Raw genomic sequence first — 22,403 nt, 5'->3', positions numbered from 1 at the left:
GGTGAAATAACCCATATAGGGATTCTGTAGAGCTCAGGAAACAGCTTCAGGTGAGTTCAGGAGGTGTCCCTCCACCCCTCTCCCTAGCATCACGAGCCACCATTGTTAAAGTGTACCCATGTACCCTGTTTGTGATTGGAGGGTTTCCTGGTGTCGGGTGGAACCCCAATAATCACAGTGTAGTGTATGATAGTTTTGTGTTCAGATAAATTGGAATAAATTGCAATATCAACTACAAAATGTGCATATGTCACTCTTAAAGCATTTGCTTACATGTCTGGTAAAGTTCAAACTGCTGTTCTTAGGAATATAATGTTTTTGGGAAAGAATACACAGAAATAAGAAATCAGTAAAAAATAAAAAGATTTAATATATCTCTATACCTTTATTGTCATTCTAGAGGAGAAATATTGATTAAAACAGTCTAACTTTTATCTGTTTATTTACCAGGGACACATCTTACTACATGTCTGATAAATCTTATATGTCTTTTCCTAAGAATAAATCTCAGTAGTCCAATTTAGTGACCATTTAATGCCAATATTGCTTCTGATTTACTGTATTAACACGGTGCAGATAAATGGTATTTATTTTTAAAATTGAAAAGTGCAAATAATATTATGTTTATAAAAATCACATTTAACAATCTACGTGAATAAAAACACTTTTACTTTATATTAATGACAATCATTTTCCAATTTATTTATGGCACAAATAGAACTTGAATTGTAACTAAAATAACCATAAATCACATTTACTTATAAATTAAACAAATCTGTGAATTATATTGAAACCGTTAGTAATAAGAGCCCCTTTTCAGTATGTAGGGTCTTCTAGCTTTGCCTACAATGGCTTGTCTTTTGAAAATATAAGGGGTTTTCCTCTTTACCATATCTTCGTTTTCACTGTTTGAACTGCTGGGTTCAAGAAAATCCCGTTGAAGCAGCTGAAAATAAAAAAGCGCAGAGATCTCATTAAATTGACAAATGAGAAATCTAGTTTGTCTGATACAATAGATTGCAAGTGATGTAGATGACTCCAAGTATAATGTTGTGTACAAAGAATCTTATAATTGGAGCTAGTACTATGCGAATATTGACAGTAGATGACATATCATCAATATATTCTTAAAATGGAACATGACAATTTTCAGAGAGTATCTTAGCCAGTTTTATATTTACTTAGGAGAATAGTCTAAAACCTTACCGGCATCTTGCTGATTCTTTTAGAGAGGAATGAATATATTCTTGTCAATTTATTCCCGTTAACTAGACTAGCTAAGTAGATTCATGTTCTTATGAGGTTCAACAAGTTGATTAAATGTCTTTGCATTTCATGATTATGCTCAAAGGGGTGTTCAGGGCATCTAATATTGATGGAATATGCTTGGGGTCATCAATATCAGCTCATTGGCAGTCCAACACCTGGCACCCCCATTGATAGACTGTTATTAGGTCCCGGAGCATCCAGACATAAATATTGAACAGCACAGCTTCAATGTGTAGTGCTCACTGGAAGTGAATCAGCTCCTATTCTCTCTATATTCAGCTACATTCAATGTTTACAGAGCTAATTTTATATGATGGGTGGGGTGACAGGTGTCGGACCCCTATTGATCTGGTATTGATGACCTATCCTTTAGATAGGATTATTTTTTATTGCATTATTTATTTCTTTGGGATAGCTCATCAATATTTAATGCCCACACAATCATTTTGACCACTAAAACCAATTATTATGTTTAATGTATTAATGTAAACTTTTTCTCTTATGGAAGCAATGCATGAAGCTTATTTACTTACTGAAACAATATTTATCATCTAGCTGCAGTTGGATAATGTTAATTTGTGAAATGCTTTATGTTGGAATCACTTTTGAAGCCAATTTATTATTATGTCTCCTTGAAATATTGAAGCCAAGTAGAGGGATTTGGTGACGAATGGCATTTAAAACATCAATGGGATTAATGTAACTTAAAATGGCATTAAGGAATATAGATTAAGGGGGTTTTGAGAAGAATATTAGAATTAATGTGTGTAATTCAGTTCAATGATACTATATGTAAATTTGTAAAGTTTGGGACTTGTTATGACTTTAATGATATACTTATATGAGACAAGGCCTAGTTATATATAGGCCATATGTGGAAAATTACAAAAGCATGAGGGTTAAAAAAATAATATTATGACACTGGTCTGAAGCAGGCTTTACACACAGTGACATCACTAGCGATGTTGCTGGTGAAAGCACCCGCCCCCGTCGGTTGTGCGTCACGGGCAAATCGTTGCCCGTGGCGCACAACATCACTAGAACCCATCACATATACTTACCTGCCTAGCGACGTCGCTGTGGCTGGCAAACTGCCTCCTTTATAAGGGGATGGTTCATTCGGCGTCACAGTGGCGTCACTAAGCGGCCACCCAATAGAAGCGGAGGGGCGGAGATGAGCGGGCAAAACATCCCGCCCACCTCCTTCCTTCCTCATTGCAGGCGGCCGCAGGTACGGTGATGTTCGTTGTTCCTGCGGTGTCACACATAGCAATGTGTGCTGCCGCAGGAATGACGAACAACCTGCGTCCTGCAACAGCAACGATATTCTGGAAGGGAACGACTGGACAACGATCAACGATTAGGTAAGTAATTTTGATCGTTAACGGTCGTTCTTGCGTTTCACATGCAACGACGTCGCTAACTAGGCCGGATGTGGGTCACGAATTCCGTGACCCCAATGACAGCTCGTTAGCGATGTCGTTGCGTGTAAAGCCTGCTTTACTTGCAAACCACCCATGTGTACCCATATGTGTTCCACACTAAATTGGTAGTATCCACAAAACTATTTTTTTACAACAACTGTATTTCTGGTAACTATTGCAAATAAACAATTGGTATTGTCATTTTGGATACACAAAAACTAGCTATGCTTGACAAAAACATATTTGGCCTAGACAGCTTCTTCTCTAGTGGACTCCTAGTAATGACAGTAACAAAATCAAGCCAAATACTTATGTCAAATAATTGTGGAAATGGAAAGGACACGGCTGCGTCCTTTATTACTTGAGTCTCAAAGATGCACTCTTTGCAGACTATATTTTTTTTAAAAAAAGCAACTTATTTACGAAAATAAGAAAAAAAACTATAAAACTATGCGTGTTATAGTCCTGTAATATAGAATTTAAAACAATATTTCCTCCAGATAAAGTGCTACAGCACTCTCATATAATGGTCTATAATTTGTGTTCTCTTGAAACAAAGCCACTTACTATTCTTCCACTCTTCTTCATGCTTTTACCTTTCTCATCTTTTCTATTTTCTATTCACTAAACCACTTTTCTCAGTTGCTGTCTGCTATATTATACTTACCACCCTCTACTCTCTTAAAGGGGTGGTTCACTACTTAGTTTTGCAAACCACATCGATATAATTTTGAGAAACAAGGCTTCTCTCCAATACCTTGTGCTGCCAATAATGCCTGTGTGTGGCACTATTGCAATCAGCTTGCCCCCTTCGCGTGACCTCCCAGGGCTCCGTGACCTCTGATGTCCGGTGAAGTCACGTCAACTTCCAGTTGTCCTGACATCACTGCGGCTGGCCCCAGTCTCCCTGATTGATTGGGCTGTGGGCGGCGTTTTACTGCTCATCCCAGCCTAGCATCGCTCCTGCTTGCGGCACTCTGCAGTAAAGGAGGAAGCAGGCAGATGGGGCGTGATGTTGGGCTGTGAATAGCGGTGAAACACCACCCACAGCCCAGTGACTCAGGAAGACTAGGGCCGGCCACAGTGATGTCAGGTCAACTGGATGTTGACGTGACATCACCAGATCCCAGACGTCAGGAGCCCAAGGGTCACAAGAAGGGGATGAGCGGACCGCAATAGCATCGCTTACAGGTACCATTGGCAACACAAGGTATTTGAGAGAAGTCTTGTTCTCAACACTATATCGATGTAGCTTGGAAAAATAAGTAATGAACCACCTCTTTAATGCTCAAGATGCATATTTGCTCAAAGAAGAACTTTACTGAAATTCATTATTTATAAATACAAAACAAATACTAAAGTTGTATACCATGTATACTCAGTAGACTCTTCCATCTGTTCATAAGAATAATCACACTACATATCCTAATTTCTTTTGACACTTCAATGCTAATATAATAAAAATATGATTCTTCTGTGTTTTAAATAAGGAGGACGTGAGAAACTTGCAAAACTTAGTAACGTAAGGTCATAAGAGACAAGTACACAAGCAGTTCTGTAGCATAATTATGGTTTTCTCCTAAAAGCAAAGATGATCTATGGGGAAGTCAGATCATGCAAACCCCAAAAGATATAAAAGTAAGTCTAGAAAAGAACTAAGTAAGTGTCTACATGGTGTTTTGTGAATTAATTAAAGCATTCATGTCATCCTTTGCCTAATGAACTATTCATTAAATATGTTAATAGTTACCCATAGGTGAACAGGTAGCACATAGTTTCAGGCTGTAGTCCTTAATCCTTCATTCTCAGACTCCCCAGGTTTTCTGTTTCTATTTTGTACCTGTAACCCCAGGAGTCTGCTGCCTTCACTTTCATGATAACTTTTTCTCTTTCCCCTCAGGTCCTATTCATAATTTTACTCTTCCTCTATGTAATCTGTTCTTCCTAGTCCCATCATCAACAAACTTCAGTCAAAGATTGGTGGAACAGGCATTTCAGGCTATATCCAGCCCGACAAAGATAAAACAAGAATCTACTGATCAACAGTGACTGGGTAAACAGGAAAACAGGTCCTTCAGGAATTGATTAAGGTGTGAATAGTTTATTTTATTATTTTTAGCTGGTCTGCTCTTTATAAACTAATTTCATTGGCTAACAAGAACTGAGAGAATCAACAAAGCTCGGAATAGTGTGTTGTGAAATCTTTGTCCATTTCAGCATAACAACCAGCTATGTGAAAGAGGTGCACATGCTGCACAGCTGCAAAATAGTTTTGCTTGTTTTTTTTCACTTTTTACTTTCATTCAGAAAAATTCATAATTTTTCATTTCAGGAGCAAATAAACAATACAAAAGAATTACAAAAGTGTTTTTAGCCATTATTTTTTTTTTAGTTTTGCTTAACTCAATTGATATTAATAAGAATATATTTATTTTATACCTGAAATACAAACCATACATTTATTGGTATCATACCTCTGAATGCTGATAGACCATGCTTTGGCAAATTTTCTGCAGCTGAATTGCTGTTAACATTGCTTCCAAGTTAAAGCCATCTGATGATGTTGGATTTTGTTTTCTGACCATAAAATCTTCTTCTCCAGTCTCCCCTGCTTCCTCCGTTTGAGTATTGAAATTGTTTACAAGTTTGCATACATTGAGAAGAGTCATTTTCCAGTATGGAAGCTTTGCTTTATTCACCTAAGGTTAAATATTTGCTAATTATTTTCAACACAAATGAACATTTAAACCAAATTTCTTTTTATAACAACAACAATAATGCATTTTTTTAAAGAGCTTGCACCCATTACCTTCAAAACAGCATTGAATCATCAATTATTCTAGGTACAGTTGCACACAGTTTTTGAAGGAACTTGGCAGGGAAGGTGTTCGAAAGATCTCGAAACAAATATATTCTAGCACATCTTTTTTACATTGAAGATAATTGTGAATGACATTAGTTGTATGTTTAAGGTCCTTGTCATGCTGCAGAATAAATTTGGAGCTAATCAGATATCTTATTCTGATTATTGTATGAAGGGTACTTATCTGACTGTATTTCCAAGCAAAGGGGACATTATTAATCCTAACCAAATCCCTAACTCTATCTGCTCAAATGCAGCTTTAAACTTGAAAGGAACCTCTAACATGCTTCATTGTTGTCTGCAGGCACTTAGGAATCCCAGTTCTTTATTTCTGGGCATAGTTGAGTCTCTTTACTTTGCTTCCATGTGAAAGTTATGGCTTTTTGGTAGCAATTCTTCCATGAAGGTTACTTTTGGCCATTTATGAGCTGGTGATGACACTGCTGGACATTTTCTGTTTTTGAAGGAAAGTAAGTATGATATGTTTTTTATCTGCTGTACTAAGTTTGCTTCAAACAAAAGGAAGAGGTTCCATCATACCGCTATCTCACACTGGGAATATTTGGAGCATGGAAGCATATAAACCCATACATGTGCATTCATGTGAAAGAAAGTCCATCATCATGATTAAAGCGGGCTTTACACGCTACGAGATTGCTACAGCGATCTTGTTGGGGTCACAGATTTTGTGACGCACATCCGGCCGCTGTAGTGTCGCCGTTGCGTGTGACACCTATGAGCGATTTTGCATTGTCGCAAAAACGTGCAAAATCGCTCATCAGCGACATGGGGGTCCATTCTCAAATATCGTTACTGCAGCAGTAACGAAGTTGTTCCTCGTTCCTGCGGCAGCACACATCGCTCTGTGTGACACCGCAGGAACGAGGAACCTCTCCTTACCTGCCTCCCGGCCACAGTGTGGAAGGAAGGAGGTGGGCGGGAAGTTCGTCCCGCTCATCTCCAACCCTCCGCTTCTATTGGGCGGTGGTTCAGTGATGCTGCTGTGACTTTGCTGTGACGCTGAACGAACCGCCCTCTTAGAAAGCAGGCAGTTCACCGGCCACAGTGATGTCTCAGGGAAGGTAAGTAGTGTGACGGCTCCGGGCGATGTTGTGCGACACGGGCAGAGATTTGCCCATGTCGCACAACCGATGGGGGCGGGTACGCACGATGGAAATATCGGTACCAATATCGCAGTGTGTAAAGTGGCCTTAACACTAGAAGTCCCAGAGAGGGGTCATTAAACATTTCTACCTTTGGAACCCAGGGAGCTCAAAAATTCTGGGACATCTAGTGTTAAGTTTGGTCCCCACCAGAAACACGTTGAATTCTGAATATCTCCAGCTAATATGGCTTTGAATTGGTTTTTATAATGTTGTACTTTGGCATTTCTATATTAAAGAAGTTGATCTTATTTGTTGAGCTGGACTTTCTTTCATACTAAAGCGGGGTTTACCCGCTACGATATGGTTAATGAATTATCGTCGGGGTCACGTTGTTTGGGACGCACATCCGGCGTCATTAACAATATCTCAGTGTGTGACACTTATGAGTGACCTTAAACGATTCCAAAAGCGGTCAAAATCGTTTGCCGCGGAGAGGTCGTCCTGAAACAAAAATCGTTTTCTGCTTATTAGCGATGTTGTTCGTCGTTCCTGCGGCAGCACACATCGCTGTGTGTGACACTGCAGGAGCGACGAACATCTTCTTACCTGCCTCCACCGGCAATGCGAAGGAAGGAGGTGGGGCGGATGTTACGTCCCGCTCATCTCCGCCCCTCCGCTTCTATTGGACGCCTGCCGTGTGACGTCGCTGTGACGCCGCACAAACCGCCCCCTTAGAAAGGAGGCGGATCGGCGGCCGGAGCGATGTCGCAGAGCAGGTATGCGCATGTGACGCTGCCGTAGCGATAATGTTCGCTACGGCAGCGATCACACAATATCGCACGTACAACGAGTGCTATCGCGCTCGACATCGCTAGCCGATGCTAGCAATGTCGCAGCTTGTAAACCCTGCTTTAGTCTCCTTCGCAGACCACTTCAGTCCTCAACATTGCCCATTTCTTGGTGTCTTCAATTCTGAGAAATACTGCCAGATACTTATTCATCGTGCAATTCTGATTGGCTCTAGTGTACTCTTTACCAGAACATTAACTCCAAACATACAGACAATATCATTAAAATTATCTTCAGAGTAAAGAATAACAAGAAGTCTTTGAAATGATTATATGGTCCCCACAGAGCTCTGATCTCAACATCCTCAAGTCTGAGTTTGATTACCTGAAGAGACAGAAGAATTTGCTCAAGCCTACATATATATCTACTGTATATGTACCATATTTTTTGAACTATAAGAAGCAATTTTTTCTTAAAAGATTTTGGAGGAAGGTAGGGAAAGCATCTTATAGGCCGGTTTTACCTGGTTATGGCTGTGGGGGAAAGTGTCGATGGTGGTCAAGCAGGTCACAGGAGGCCGGAGCAGGGTCACTTGACAGCGGAGCCAGCACTGGGGTTAACCTTGTACCCACTAATAAAGAAAATGAGTATTTACTGCTCCCCACGCCCATAATTGGGCCCTCCTCTTGACACTGAAGACAGTACTGAATGGTGAGCGGAACTATGGGCATGGGGAATAGTGAATATTCATTCTCTTTAATAGTGTACATATGTGATTACCCTGCTGCCGGCTTTTTGCAGTGCCTTGGTGATCACGTGTGGCCATTATTAAAGAGAATAAATATGCACTGGTCCCAACACCCTTAATCCTCTTGTGCCTGGAGAGCAGTGAATATTCTGGCAGCTAACGTTGGCATATATCTGGGGTCGCATGACATTGATGACATTCACTGCCCATCACTTACATGCTGAAGTAATTTGCCAGCATCAGAAAAGGAAACTGTACACAGAGGGAGCAGAGGTGAGTGAGTATGATTATTTTTTATGTGTGCAGTATATACACCAAGATGGGCCCATGAGGTAGACATATATATCAGGATGGAGATCATATATACCAGGATGGGGATCATATATACCTGGATGCGGGTCATACATACCAGCATGAGGGACATATATACCATATCGGGCCCAGGATGGGGACATATATACCAGGATGAGGATCAAATATATCAGGATGGGACCAGGACAAGGGCCATATATACCAGGATGGGCCCAGGAGGGGGATCAAATATACCAGGATGGAGCAAGGATCGGGAGCATATATACAAGGATGGAGAACATATACACCATGATAGAAGATACATACTCGAATCGAGACCAAAGAAAAAGCATCTCATCAGACCATAAATGGATAATAGCAGTGCCCAGAAATCCTGGACTGGTATGCAGGTGAATATAATGAAGTAGAAAAAATGCAGAATACAGCTCAGCTTAGTAAAATTTAAAACATAGCTTTATTAGGTATAAAAGTTAAAAGCCATGGAAAAAAACGACCATTTAACTCCATGAGTAGACCAGGTAAGTGTCTGCGTCTACATGTTTCAGACACAACAGGCCTTTAATCACGATGAAAGGTGTGTTGTGCCTGAAACGCGTAGACACAGACACTTATCTGGTTCTACTCATGGAGCTAAATGGACATTTTTTCCAGAAGATACATACACCTGAAAGGTGCCCAAGATGGAAAACATTAGCACTGAATTAGAGGACAGGGGGGCATCTGACGCCACTGCTCTCCTCCCGCTGCACCCCTGCATGTGACGCCACTGTGCCCCCCTGCATCTGCCACCACTGCTCTTTCTTCTGCCTCCTTGTATCCGCCGCTGCACCGCCCCTGCATCTGCCACTCTACTCCCCATCTGCCATAGCACTCTCCCCATCAGCCACAGCACTCTCTCCATCAGCTATTGCACTCTCCCCATCAGCCACAGCACTCTCCACATCAGCCACAGCACTCTCCCCACCTGCCACAGCACTCTCCCCATCTGCCACAGCACTCTCCCCATCAGCCACTGCACTCTCCCCATCAGCCACAGCACTCTCCACATCAGCCTCAGCACTCTCCCCACCTGCCACAGCACTCTCCCCATCTGCCACAGCACTCTCCCCATCTGCCACAGCACTTTCCCCATCTGCCACAGCACTCTCCCCATCAGCCACTGCACTCTCCCCATCAGCCACAGCACTCTCCCCATCAGCCACAGCACTCTCCCCACCTGCCACAGCACTCTCCCCATCAGCCACCGCACTCTCCCCATCAGCCACCGCACTCTCCGCATCTGCCGCTGTGCCCCTGCATTTGCCACCGCACTAACCATCAGCCGCTGCGCCCCTGCATCTGCCACCTCACTCCCTCATCAGCCACTGCCCCTTCCCCGATCTGCTGCCTGTTCCCTCCCATTCCCTTAATCCTCTGCCCCCTCTCCCACCTCTCCCCCTCCCGGATCTACTGCCTCCTCCATCTGCTGCAATCCTGCTGCCTAGATCCATCCTGTAAGGTAGATATCCTCAATTTCACCTCCCACTCCCCTTCCACCCTCCCCCCATCCTCTGCCACTCCTGCATCCATTGCGTCCTCACCTATCCTCTGCCGCTCCTCCATCCGCCGCGCCCTCCCCCATCCTTCGCCACTCCTGCATCCGTTGCGCCCTCTTCTAGCCTTCACCGATCCTCTATCCGCCACGCCCTTACCCATCCTCCACCGCTCCTGCATCCGTTGCGCCCTCTTCCATCCTCCATCCATCTTTTTTTCTGTCCCACCTAGCCCCCCCCCCCCTTTTTGCAGCACATCTGTGCGTGCGTCCTGATTTTTTTTCTGTAAACTAAGAAAGAAATACAAATAAACTTAGTTTAGGGCCAGTAAAATTATACTGTAGTAATCGTCAACTACAGTATATTTTACTGAATATTGTAAGGGTCAGCCCAATGCCACACATCCACACATGAGAGCGATGCACGAGTCTCACATCGCATCATCCGGCATGGTCGCTCTCTTCCAGACAGGAGTGTGCGGCTGTGCCGGATGATGCGATTTGAGATTCGTGTATCGCTCTCACGTGTGGCACTTGCTCTAGTGTCAGTTGCAGGCGTTCATATTATTTTTTTTTTTTACTGATGTCCGAACTTTTTATTTCACCAACCTAATATTTTTTTGTACGGGGGGGTCTAGTTTCCAAAATCCACTGTTTCGGCACATCAGTTGGATCTCCAAACGCAACATAGTGTGGCTAACGATTCCAGCTAATTTTCCATTTAAAATGTCAAATGACGCTCCTTCCCTCTGGAGCTCTGCCTTGCGACCAAACAGTGGTTTTCACATGACAGACCGTGTAATACGGTCGAAACGCGTTGCTAGTCATTCTTCCCCTGCCCAGGGGCTGTTTGTACCTACCTCTATATGTGTGCACATGGAATAAACCATATGTAAATTTATATTGAAGAGTGCCTTCTTTCCTGCGCTGGACTTTATCTCACATGCTTGCAGCTGCCCGGCCGATTGTCCGTGCTGCAGAGAGAGGGCCTGGAGACTTGGAGTGGGTGAGCTGAATTCCTTTGTCATTCATTAAACAGTGGTTTTCTGCCACATATGAGGGATCAGCGTACTCAGAACAAATTGCCCAAAAAATGTTGTGGTCCATTTTATCCTGTTACCTCTGTAAAAATTAAAATATTGAGCCTAAAATAACATTTTTGTGGAAAAAAAAAAGTACTTTGTTTTTATGGCTCAATGTATGAAGCACGTGAGGGTTCAAAGTGCTCATTACCCATCTAGATTTATGCCATGGGGGTCTAGTTTCCAAAATAGGGTCACTTGTGGGGGAGCTCCATTGTTTAGGCACCTCAGAGGGTCTCCAAACGCAACATCGCATCCACTAATGATTGCAGACAATTTTGCTTTCAAAAATTCAAATGATGCTCCTTCCGTTTCGAGCCTTGCCGTGCACCCAAATAATTGATTTCCACCACATATGAGATATCTGTGTACTCAGGAGAAATTGCACAATTAATTTTATGGTGTATTTTTTCCTGATACCCTTGTGAAAATGCTAAATTTTATGGCTAAAGTAACATTTTTGTGTAAAAAAGTAAAATTTTCATTTTTTTTCCTTCCACATTGCTTTGGTTGCTGTGAAGCTCCTAAAGCTTTAATAAACTTCTTGGATGTGGATTTGAGCAGAGTGAGAGGTGCAGATTTTAAAATGGGGTCACTTTTGGGTATTTTCTGTCGCCTAGGTTTCTCAAATCACTCCAAATGTGATGTGGCACATTTCTTTTTTGTACATTTTGTTGGAAAAATGGAAAATTGCTGATGAACTTTGACCCCTTCTAACTTCCTAACGAAAAAAAAAAATATTTCTAAAATTGCGCTGGTGTAAAGTAGACAAGTGGGAAATGTTATTAGTCCCTATTTTGTGCGATATATCTCTCAGATTTATGGGTATAAAATTTCAAATTTTGAAAATTGCGAAATTTTCAAAATTTTCGCCAAATTTCTGAAATTTTCCCAAATAAGTGCAAAACATATCATCCTAAATTTACCACTACCATGAAGTACAATATGTCATGAAAAAACAAAGTCAGAATCGCCAGGATCCGTTGAAGCGTTCCAGAGTTATAACCTCATAAAGTAACACTGGTCAAAATTGCAAAAAATGGCCTGATCTTTAAGGTGAAAACAGGCTGGGGGCTGAAGGGGTTGTATCACTTAATATTGAGCAGAATTAAGTACTTATTTACAGTATGAGCCCACAAACAGCCCCCCTATATACAGCATGAGCCCGCACATAACCCCTATATATACAGTATGTACATCCTTCTATAAACAGTATGAGTCCCCACATAACTCCCTATATACAACATGAGAACCCACATAGCCTCCTATATACAGTATGAGCCCGCACATAGATCTTTTGTGCAGCATGTACCCCACATAGCCCCTATGTATGAACCCCCACATTGCCTTCTATATACAGCAGGAGCCCCCACATAGCCGCATATATACAGCATGAGCTCTTCCATAGCCCCCTATATACGGTATGAGCCGCACATAGCCTCTTATATAAAGACTGATGCCTCAAATAGCCTCACATATACAGCATGAATCCCCACATAGCCTGTATACATGGCATGACCCACCACATAGCCTCCAAAATACAGCAGCAGACCTCAAATAGCCTCTTATATATAACATGACCCTCCACACTGCCTTTGTATACAGCATTAGCCCCAACATAGCCCCATATACACAGTGTAAGCCCCCACTCATCCCTTAAACATAGAAATAGATAGATAGATAGATAGATAGATAGATAGGTATATAGATAGATAGATAGATAGATAGATAGATAGATAGATAAAAAGAAAACATACACACCTCACTTCCGTTCCCCCTGGGCTTCTTCTTCTTGATGCTGATGACTACATACCGGTGCTGATTGATGATATAATCGCGTCAGCGACAGGATCTCCCCGGAGCTGCACTGTCATTCTGTGTTACCAGCAGCGTAGTACAGGGAATGCTTTCTGCTCAGATATGTGCGCCAGGGGAATAGGAGGGAGGTGAGTATTTGTTGAGACACAAAACATTTTAATGAGGGCAATCTGGCCATGGCCTCCACTGGAGCAAAAAGTACCCGTGTAGCTGCCCAGATGGCCCTCATTATAATTCACCTAGAAGTGTAAATATCTCCTATAGTTTGACACTCGACAGGATGTGGTTACAACTCTATATTCTCTCCAGTCAATATTTTTCCAGTAAATCAGTTTTCAATGTTTCAAGGAAACATGTTTCCAAGAAACAATTAATGGTTAAATAATAGTAATTGAGATAGGCTGGCATATGGCATATGAGATAACCTGTGGTTCAGAACACTTTATTCAATGTTTTATTACCACTAATGAATGAGAAATGGTGCCAATGTTGACCCTGAACATTGACACTGCTTTTAGAGATCAAGGTGCACCGTTTGCATGGGATTTCATTATTGACAAAAAAAACTGCAAGTATTACTTTACCATAACAACTTCTCTCGACAGGACAAGGCCCTAAACCGTGCCGGTGCCATGTCATACAATGGGTCCAGCCTCTAACACCAGTGTCCAAACTTAGCAATCTCTAACCAGCATTTAAGTGATGCAATCATGGTGTATTGTCTGATCAAGAGGAAATTTCTTCCCTATCCCACTGCAACATGATCACAGATTGCTGATAAATTGCCATTTCAATTGCTGGCTTGTTGAAGGCCCCAGTTGCCAACATCTTGACGATCCTGTAAAGCTAAGATACAGGCTCGTTTTCATTGGAGGCCATACTTTTTATATTATATACTACCCTAAGAGGCAAAAATGTAAAATGAAAAAGTGAAAAAATCCTTCTCTTTGCGATTCAAAACATGAATACCGTATATATTTTTTGTAAATAAGCATAATCATTATTGTCTTATCTGTAAAGGTCCTATCTGTCAAAACATACAACTATTTATCTAAAAACAAATCCTACTCAGAAAAAAAAATCAAAATGCTTAATATCATAATCATCAATAATCAATTTTGGCCCAACAATTATAAAGAGTTTATTTTATGAAATATATTTCCTATACATACGTTGACTCTAACACATTACATCTAATATCAAACTTTATTCAACAGCATTGGGCATTGGGCTGACCCTTACAATATTCATTTACAGCAATAAAAATCCCATATAAAAAGAAGGGAAGAAATGTGATATGCCACAAAAGTAGTAAGACATGGCAAACAAATACAAAAAGGCAGTAGATATGTATGGTAATAGATAGTGCACTGTGTCATTTGCTACTAAGACTAATCTAAGAAAAAACAGAAATGTCTATATAATTGCAATAATGTCATAAAATGCATAACAAGTGCATTCATAAAGTGCACATCAGTATGGGTTCTCTATATGGAGTGTCATAATAGAGATACTGTATATGTGCTATTACCAATGAAAAGATAATAAAAGAGACCACTAGGAGGCAGTAGAGACACATATATGTAGAATGATTGCTGTAGTGGATAGACTAAAGCTAAATCACGAATAAATGTTCAAAACTTGGAATTTTTCAAAACAGATCAACTCCGAGGAAAGGAGACAATTAGATGCTAGTGCCATGAACATTAACCATCAAATATAAGAAGTAGTCTCAATCTCCATGTCTCCATAGAGAAGAGGTAGTGGTAACGGGAGATAAAAGTCACAAAAAACAAGTGCCATTTACTAAACCTTGTGAGAGCAGCAGCCCCATAATCATACTGACCTGCAGAATCATGTCGCCGGTCATTTTTACTTTCAATGACACTTGTAAAAGTGAAACCCAAAAAACAAACTACAAATTGTTCTGCAATATATATATAAAAAATGAACAAAATAACAAGCCCTCATATGGTTATTTTGACAAAAAAAAATAAAAAGCTATGGCTTTTGAAAGAAGAGGATGAAAAAAAATGCAAAAATGAAAATGCGCTGGGTCATTATGAGGTTAATTGCATGTTTTGTTGTACAGAAGCCTAAAGCCTGCTTTACACGTTACAACTACACATGCGATCTCGTATGCGATCGCACACGCCCCCATCATATGTGCGGCACGTTCAATTTGTTGCCCGTGTCGCACAAACGGTTAACCCCCGTCACACGTACTTACCTTACATACGACCTCGATGTGAGCAGCGAACAGCCACTTCCTGTAGTGGGAGGGACGTTCGGAGTCACAGCGACGTCACACGGCAGCTGGCCAATAGAAGCGGAGGGGCGGAGATGAGTGGGACGTAAACATCCCGCCCACCTCCTTCCTTCCGCATTGCAGGCGGGACACAGGTAAGATGTGTCTATCGTTCCTGGGGTGTCACACACTGTGATGTGTGCTGCCTCGAACATTGAACAACCGGACGTTCAATTTTTAGTAATTGAATGACGTGTATGCGAGCAACGTTTTTTTGTTCAATTGCAATCGCACGTAGGTTTCACACACTACAATATCACTAACGATGCCGGATGTGCGTCACTTATGACGTGACCCTGCCGACACATCGTTAGATATATTGTAGCGTGTAAAGCCCGCTTAAGTACCGTGTTTTTCCAAAAATAAGCCCTCCCCCAAAAATAAGCCATAGCAGGGAGTTTCATCATTTTCGGAGCAAGGCTTAAGTATAAGCCCTCCCCTGAAAATAAGATCTAGTCGAGGTTCAATAATGAAGTGTCCATGCAGCTAAATAACTTACAGAATACTGCAGGACACTTCATTATAGACAGCGGATTCACCAGACGCCAAGCGGCAGGACCTGAAGTGATCGCACACGCACACACACATCAGATCGCACACACATCAGATCACACACCCGCACACACAAACATCAGATCACACACACATCCAATCACACACACTCACTACATCCATCAACACCGATTTCTTCTCACCAGTAAAATCCTGAGAGGCTGTGCGGTGGAGCGCAAGGACCTGCGAGTGCAATGCTTTCTTACAGGACCTACGACACATGACTTCCTCCCATCGTTCCCTGCGGCCGGATGGATTCTGTACTGCTGGATGTGATGAGTGAGTGAGTGTATGAGAGTGTGTGGTGTGTGTATGTGTATGTGTGTGTGTGTGTGTGTGTATATATCATGTATGTGAGTGTCACCCAGAAGAAGGGGAGAACGGCATGTAGCATACCTGCTGGAGCATACACCGGAGATTGCAGGAGGACCTGGGAGCCACGCAGCTGTTCGGGGTCTGGTAAGTATGAGTCTCCTGGGAAGGAGGGGCCTGCCTTTTTTTTTTGTTTCTCCATGTATAAAGGGTGCTTTACATGAGACGACTTATCGTGTGATAGATCGTCAGGGTCATGGTTTTTGTGCCGCACATCTGGCATCGCTTGTGACGTCGGGCTGTGTGACACCTCCAAGCGACGCAGTATCACTCACAAATCGTGTCGCTCGGTTTCATAATCTTGTTTAATTAAAATGGCGCTGGTTGCTCATCATTCCCGGGGTAGCACACGCCGCTCCGTGAGACACCCCGGGAACGATGAACAGCAGCTTACCTCCATCCCGCGGCACCCGCCGGCTATGCGGAAGGAAGGAGGTGGGCGGGATGTTTACGTCCCGCTCATCTCCGCCCCTCCACTTCTATTGACCAGTCGCTGTGTGATGTCGCTGTGACGCCGAACGTCCCTCCCCCATCAGGAAGTGGATGTTCGCCGCCAACAGCGACGTCGCACAGCAGGTAAGTGCGTGTGATGGGGGTTAACGACTTTGTGCGCCTTGGGCAACTAATTGCCCATGATGCACAAACGACGGGGGCGGGTACAATCGATCGTGAAATTGCACGATAGATCGTACCGTGTAAAGCAGGCTTAAGACTAATGTGGGCTTTACACGAGACGATAGATTGTGCGATATGTCATCAGGGTCACGGTTTTCGTGATGCATATCCGGCATAGCGTACGACGTCGTCTCGTGTGACACCTCTGAACGACGCAGTATCGCTCACAAATCGTGAGTCGTGTACTCGTCGTTAACTTTCATAATCTCGTTTATTTTCATGGGTGCAGGTTATTCATCGTTCCCGTGGCATCACACGTTGCTCCGTGTGACACCACGGGAACGATGAACACAGCGTACCTGCGTCCCACGGCACCCGCCGGCTTAATGGAAGGAAGGAGGTGGGCGGGATGTTTACATCTCCGCCCCTCCGCTTCTATTGTCCGGCTGCCGTGTGACGTCGCTGTGACGCCGAACGTCCCTCCCACTGCAGGAAGTGGATGTTCGTCACCCACAGCAAGGTCGTCCGGAAGGTAAGTGCGTGTGACGGGGGTTAAACGAGTTTGTGCACCACGGGCAGCGATTTGCCCGTGACGCAAAAACAACGGGGTCGGGTACGATCGCTCGTGCTATCGCACAATCAGTCATCCCGTGTAAAGCAGGCTTTACTCCTTACTACTTAAGCCCTAGCATTTTTTTGAGGGGAAAAAAAGACAGTGTCTTAGTTTTTGAAAAATATAGTATATAACAAACTTTTTTAGTGGAGTAAGAACAGTCTTGTAAATGCTAAACTCTTATACAGAAATGAAGAATCCCCTCGCATGTAATTTTTATGGAAGCTGCTTTCTTCTATGTTGGAGATATGGGTATATGTGGAAATCATGGGTTCCAATAGAAGAGGTTCCAATTGCCCCCCCCCCCCAAGGACATGTGGGTCCCCGGCGGTTTCTCTCCGCCTGTGGCCTTGAAGTGAAGGGTCCCTCCCAATACATGCACATTCACTGGGAGCAGAAGGGAAGAAGCCTCCTAAAGCCCATCTATCTGACTAGTCTCCAATGCGGCTTGGTCTCTAGTGACTATCAAATAATGCTTTTCTCTGAAACTGAGCAGGGTTTCAGAGTTAGACATATAGGGCTGAAATCTTACAGCTAGCATCTGATACATGATGCCCGTGCCTTTAAGTTCAATTTGATAATGCTATAATTTTGAGAGAGTTTACCATATTACAATACTCATACATGTTTTGGTACAATTTTTGGGTACATACAAAATCTTAATCACTTTTATTTCATTTCTTCATTCATTTTATTTCATTTTTAATTCATTTTTTTATTTTATTTTCAGTCTGGATGAGCATAAAATAGCAATTTTAATATTGTCATTTGTAGTATTTTCTTACCATGTTCAGGTACACGGTAACTAATAATATAAGGTAGCTTCTTAGAACGGGTCAATATAATTATGATGATATCCAATTTATATAAGGATTTTATATTTTATCACTTTCTACACAAAAAAAATCACTATTTTATAAAAAAACAAATAGTACAGTTTGTTACACAAACTTGTCTTTGTGTAGCAAACTGTACTATTTATTATTATTATTTTAAGATATGCACAACTTTTTGATCAATTTTTATTTTGTAAATTGTGAGATAGCATGAATATAAATGCCACTCATTGCCTTGTATTTTCTATTTTCTTATGTGCTTTTTTTTTTTTGCAGTGTTCACTGTGCAGGTTAAATAATAAAACAGTATTATATGTAGTATGTGCTATTACACATTTACCAAATATTTAACGTTTTTAAATTTATTTTTTTTTCCCAGAATACATTATTTTTTTATTTTATTGGAAAACTTGGGATTTTGAGGAGGATGGTTTAACTTTGGAAAATGATTAAAAACGTTTACCTATTTGTTATTTTTATAATACTTTTACTTTCCTAATGGGATTTGAACATGCAGTGTTTTTATCCATTTAGTAATTCACAGCTCTATTTATATAGAGCATTGTATTATATTATCATGTCAGTGTTTGACTGACAAGTTGAATCAGGTTCTGACATAGGTGGGATCTGACAGGTTGTTGTGTATGGCAGACAAGGAGGCCTTTATCAGGCCCCTGACTGCCATAGCAATAAATCTGCACTAAAGGCCCCTTTACACACTGAGACTTTCTAGCGATCCCACCAGCGATCCCAACCTGGCCGGGATCGCTACAAAGTCTCTGGTGAGTCGCTGGTGAGCTGTCTAACAGGCAAACCTGGCCAACGACGCAACAGCGATCCGGACCTGCAGAACGACCTAGCTAGTCATTGGGGACGTTGTAAAGCAGCTTTTTCAAAGGGAAGTCGCTAACGAAGTCTCTGTAAAGTCCCCTTTACACACTGAGACTTTGCTGCACAGCGGGAAACAAAGGACCAAAGAATGGTCCTGAACGATTTGTAGCGATCAGCAACTTCACAGCAGGGGCCAGGTCGCTGATGTGTTTCACACACTGCAATGTCGCTGGGGAGGTCGCTATAACATCACAAAACCGGTGACGTTACAGTGATGTCGTTTGCGATGTTGCAGTGTGTAAAGCCAGGGAGATATCTCCCTATGTCAATCACCTTATGTGCCGCTGTCACTACTGACTGGCATTCAAAGGGTTAAATTGATAGGATTGGTGAAAATGCTCATCTTAGAAGTTATAACAGAAACCTGGTTGTGTACATCAGTTTGGCTTGTGCAGCTGATCGTACCAGTACAAAAGGTGTACTGTGAAATTAGCATGATGTGTATATCTGTCATGGAGCACAAACTGATAATATGACTGGTATTTTTATCTATTTATCTATCTCATTATTGATCTATCTATCTATCTTCTATCTAATTATCTATCTATCATCTATTTCTATATATATAAAGATAGATAGATAGGCAGACAGACAAAGTTAGGTTCAGAAACACTCTCATGCTGTACTATGGGGGCACTGCTGCATGCTCGGGATGATGCTAAAGTAAGCAGACCAACCACGGGCAAAAGGGTAGTAAACAAGCCTGGTCAAATGTGACACTATGCTGAAGGAAAGCATTGAAGCTAACCTCAGTGAGCAGTAATCAGACAACCCACTAGTGGGCAGTAGAGTAGTCAGTGAGCTGGGTCTGCAACAGGAGGTCTCGTCTATAGAACAGGAATGATCAAAATGTAGTCGAATGAATGCCAAGGGTCTGGAGCCGGGAAATCAAGAATACAGGAGAGAAGGGAGATGGAGAGGAGGACAGGAACGAGGATTCAGATAAGAGGTCAGGGAGTTAGGGAGCAGGATGGATGAAGAGAGGAGGATGTGAGACCGTAGGGAACACGGTGGAGACAAGGACAAGCCGGGGAGAACAGGTCAGGTCGAGGCAGGAGGAAGAACAGAGCTCAGATCGGGTCAGAGGGAAAACGGAGGTCAGGACAAGTCAGGACAGAACAAAGGACACTCACGGGAACGATAACACAGCTGAGCCAGAAATATCACTGGCAATGCTCAAGAGGAGCAGTGCTAGGATATAGCAGCCTGACACCAGAGCGAGGCAGTAGGAAGTAACTCCTACAAGTCCTGTAACCCAGAGAAGGGATACCAACTATGGCTCAGAAACGGCTGGGCCAGACATGGATGATGACACAATTAGACTGGGGCACGTTTTGGCATTTTAGCTGCTTGCCAAAGCAAAATTAAGATACAGTTATAGATCAATGAGCTTGAAGTGCAGACTCTCAGCTTTAATTTGAGAGTATTCACATCTTAATTGGAGTAAGGATTCAGGAATTACAGCTCTTTAATATGTAGCTGCCTCTTTTTCAAGGGACTTAGGCTATGTGCGCACGTGTGCGTATTACATGCAGTTACGCTGCGCTTTGTAGCGCAGCATAACTGCATGCGTCCTGCGTCCCCTGCATAGTCTGAGGAGATTGTGCAGGGGCCATGTGCACGTGGCGTCTTAGAGCGCAGCGCTTCGGCTGCTGCGCGAAGCGCGCGTTCTAAGAAGTGACATGTCACTTCTTCCGTGCGCTTTGCCGGCAGCCCCTGCTCTGTCTATGGCAGGAGCTGCATGCAGAGCGCATGTTCTCTGCCGGCACCATGCGCTTCAGAACGGAGCTTTTCAGCTGCGCTCTGAAGCGCACCTTTTAGGTGCAGTGCAGAGCGCACACGTGCGCACATAGCATAAAGGTAATTGGAAAATAATCTCAAAATCTCTTTTTTGGGCTGCATGTGCTTTTCCCTCATTAGTCCATCTTTAATTAAGCAAGTATAAGGTCTGGAGCTGATTCCAGATTTGGCATTTGCATTTGGAAGCTGTTGTTATGAAACTACAAAATGAGGTCAAAGGCGCTCTCAATGAAACAGAAACAGATCATCATTATCCTATAAATAGAATAAATCCCTCAGAGAGGTAGCATAAATTTTGGGAGTGGCCAAATGAACAATATGGTACATTCTGCAAAAAAAAAGAGAGTACTGATGAGCTTGCTAACGAAGAAAGGCCTGGACATCCATGGAAAACTACAGTAGTGGATGATTGCAGAGTCCTTTCCATGGTTAAGAAAAACCCCTTCACAACATCTCCAGGAACACTCTCCCGGAAGTAAATGTTTCAGTATCTACGACTACCATAAGGAGAAGACTTCATTAGAGCAAATTCACAGGGCTCACAACAAGGTGTAAATCATTAATCATCCTTAAAATTAGAAAGACCAGATGAGAACATGCCAAAAACATCTAAAGAAATCAGAAGTAGCCAGATGAAGTCTGAAGAGAACAGGGCTATTCTTTCTATTCAGACCCAATTAAATGCAGCAAGGATGATTGGATTGACAGTACAGATGCACAATGACCCAAGACTTGCTGAAAGAGCAACCCTGGAGTTTTTTTAAAGCAAAGAAATGGAATCCTCTGCAATTATGTAGTCAATCACCAGATGACAATCCCATCTGGCATGCATTTCACATGTTTAAAGAGCATCTGTCGCCACATGTGACCTATCTAATCTAATCTAATAAACTATTAATATGGATTTACAGGTTATAGAATGCTGAAAAAAGTCATACCTGTATGTCTCATATCAGAAGCCTTGTTGTGGATAAATCATATTTTATCAATTTATGTAAATGAGCTCTTCCAGGCTATGGGGAAGATACTGCCTGGAAGATAACTCCGCCTCCAGGTTATTTTAAATAAAAGGGGCATGACAAGTTTTATGTGTGACAGCCGCTATCTGCTCTCACTGCACAGCTGTGTGTGATTATAACTGACACGTCTGCAGGTTCCTCTTAGCTTCAGCCTTCATCTCACAGTCAGACAGTGTTGGAATATTGTTGCAATAAAGCAGAGCTCAGGTAGCTGCAAATAGTGTGTTTGCAAGAAGTCAAATTTTATTCCTCCTGGTCTGTGTCAGTTGCTTGTCTCACACTGGTAAGGTCCCAGCTCATTTGTATAAAGTGATAAAAGAAGATTTATCCATAACAAGGTTTATGATATGAGACATACAGGTAGGACCTTTTTCACCATTCTATAACCTGTATGCCTACACTAATAGGTTAGATAAGTCAAATGTGATGACAGATTCCTTTAAGACAAAAATTAA

The 22,403-nt window shown here is 42.2% G+C and overlaps 1 protein-coding gene across 1 annotated transcript in view; it reads right to left on the bottom strand.

Annotated features, from left to right (window-relative positions):
* Window positions 1-346: 346 nt before the first annotated feature.
* NTS (neurotensin) overlaps window positions 347-22,403 on the bottom strand; it is a 77,934-nt gene continuing 55,877 nt past the window's right edge. Inside the window, exons 3-4 of the mRNA XM_075342428.1 lie at window positions 5,168-5,392; window positions 347-946 (exon numbers count right to left, since the gene is read on the bottom strand). Coding sequence (XP_075198543.1) covers window positions 797-946; window positions 5,168-5,392 — 375 coding nt within the window. The 3' untranslated portion in view covers window positions 347-796. The remainder of the gene's footprint in view (window positions 947-5,167; window positions 5,393-22,403) is intronic.

Source organism: Anomaloglossus baeobatrachus, chromosome 4 (assembly GCF_048569485.1).
Source record: "Anomaloglossus baeobatrachus isolate aAnoBae1 chromosome 4, aAnoBae1.hap1, whole genome shotgun sequence".
Lineage (NCBI taxonomy): Eukaryota > Metazoa > Chordata > Amphibia > Anura > Aromobatidae > Anomaloglossus > Anomaloglossus baeobatrachus.
Note: the sequence above shows the minus strand (reverse complement) of the source record. Positions and strands in the feature narration are given on the sequence as shown.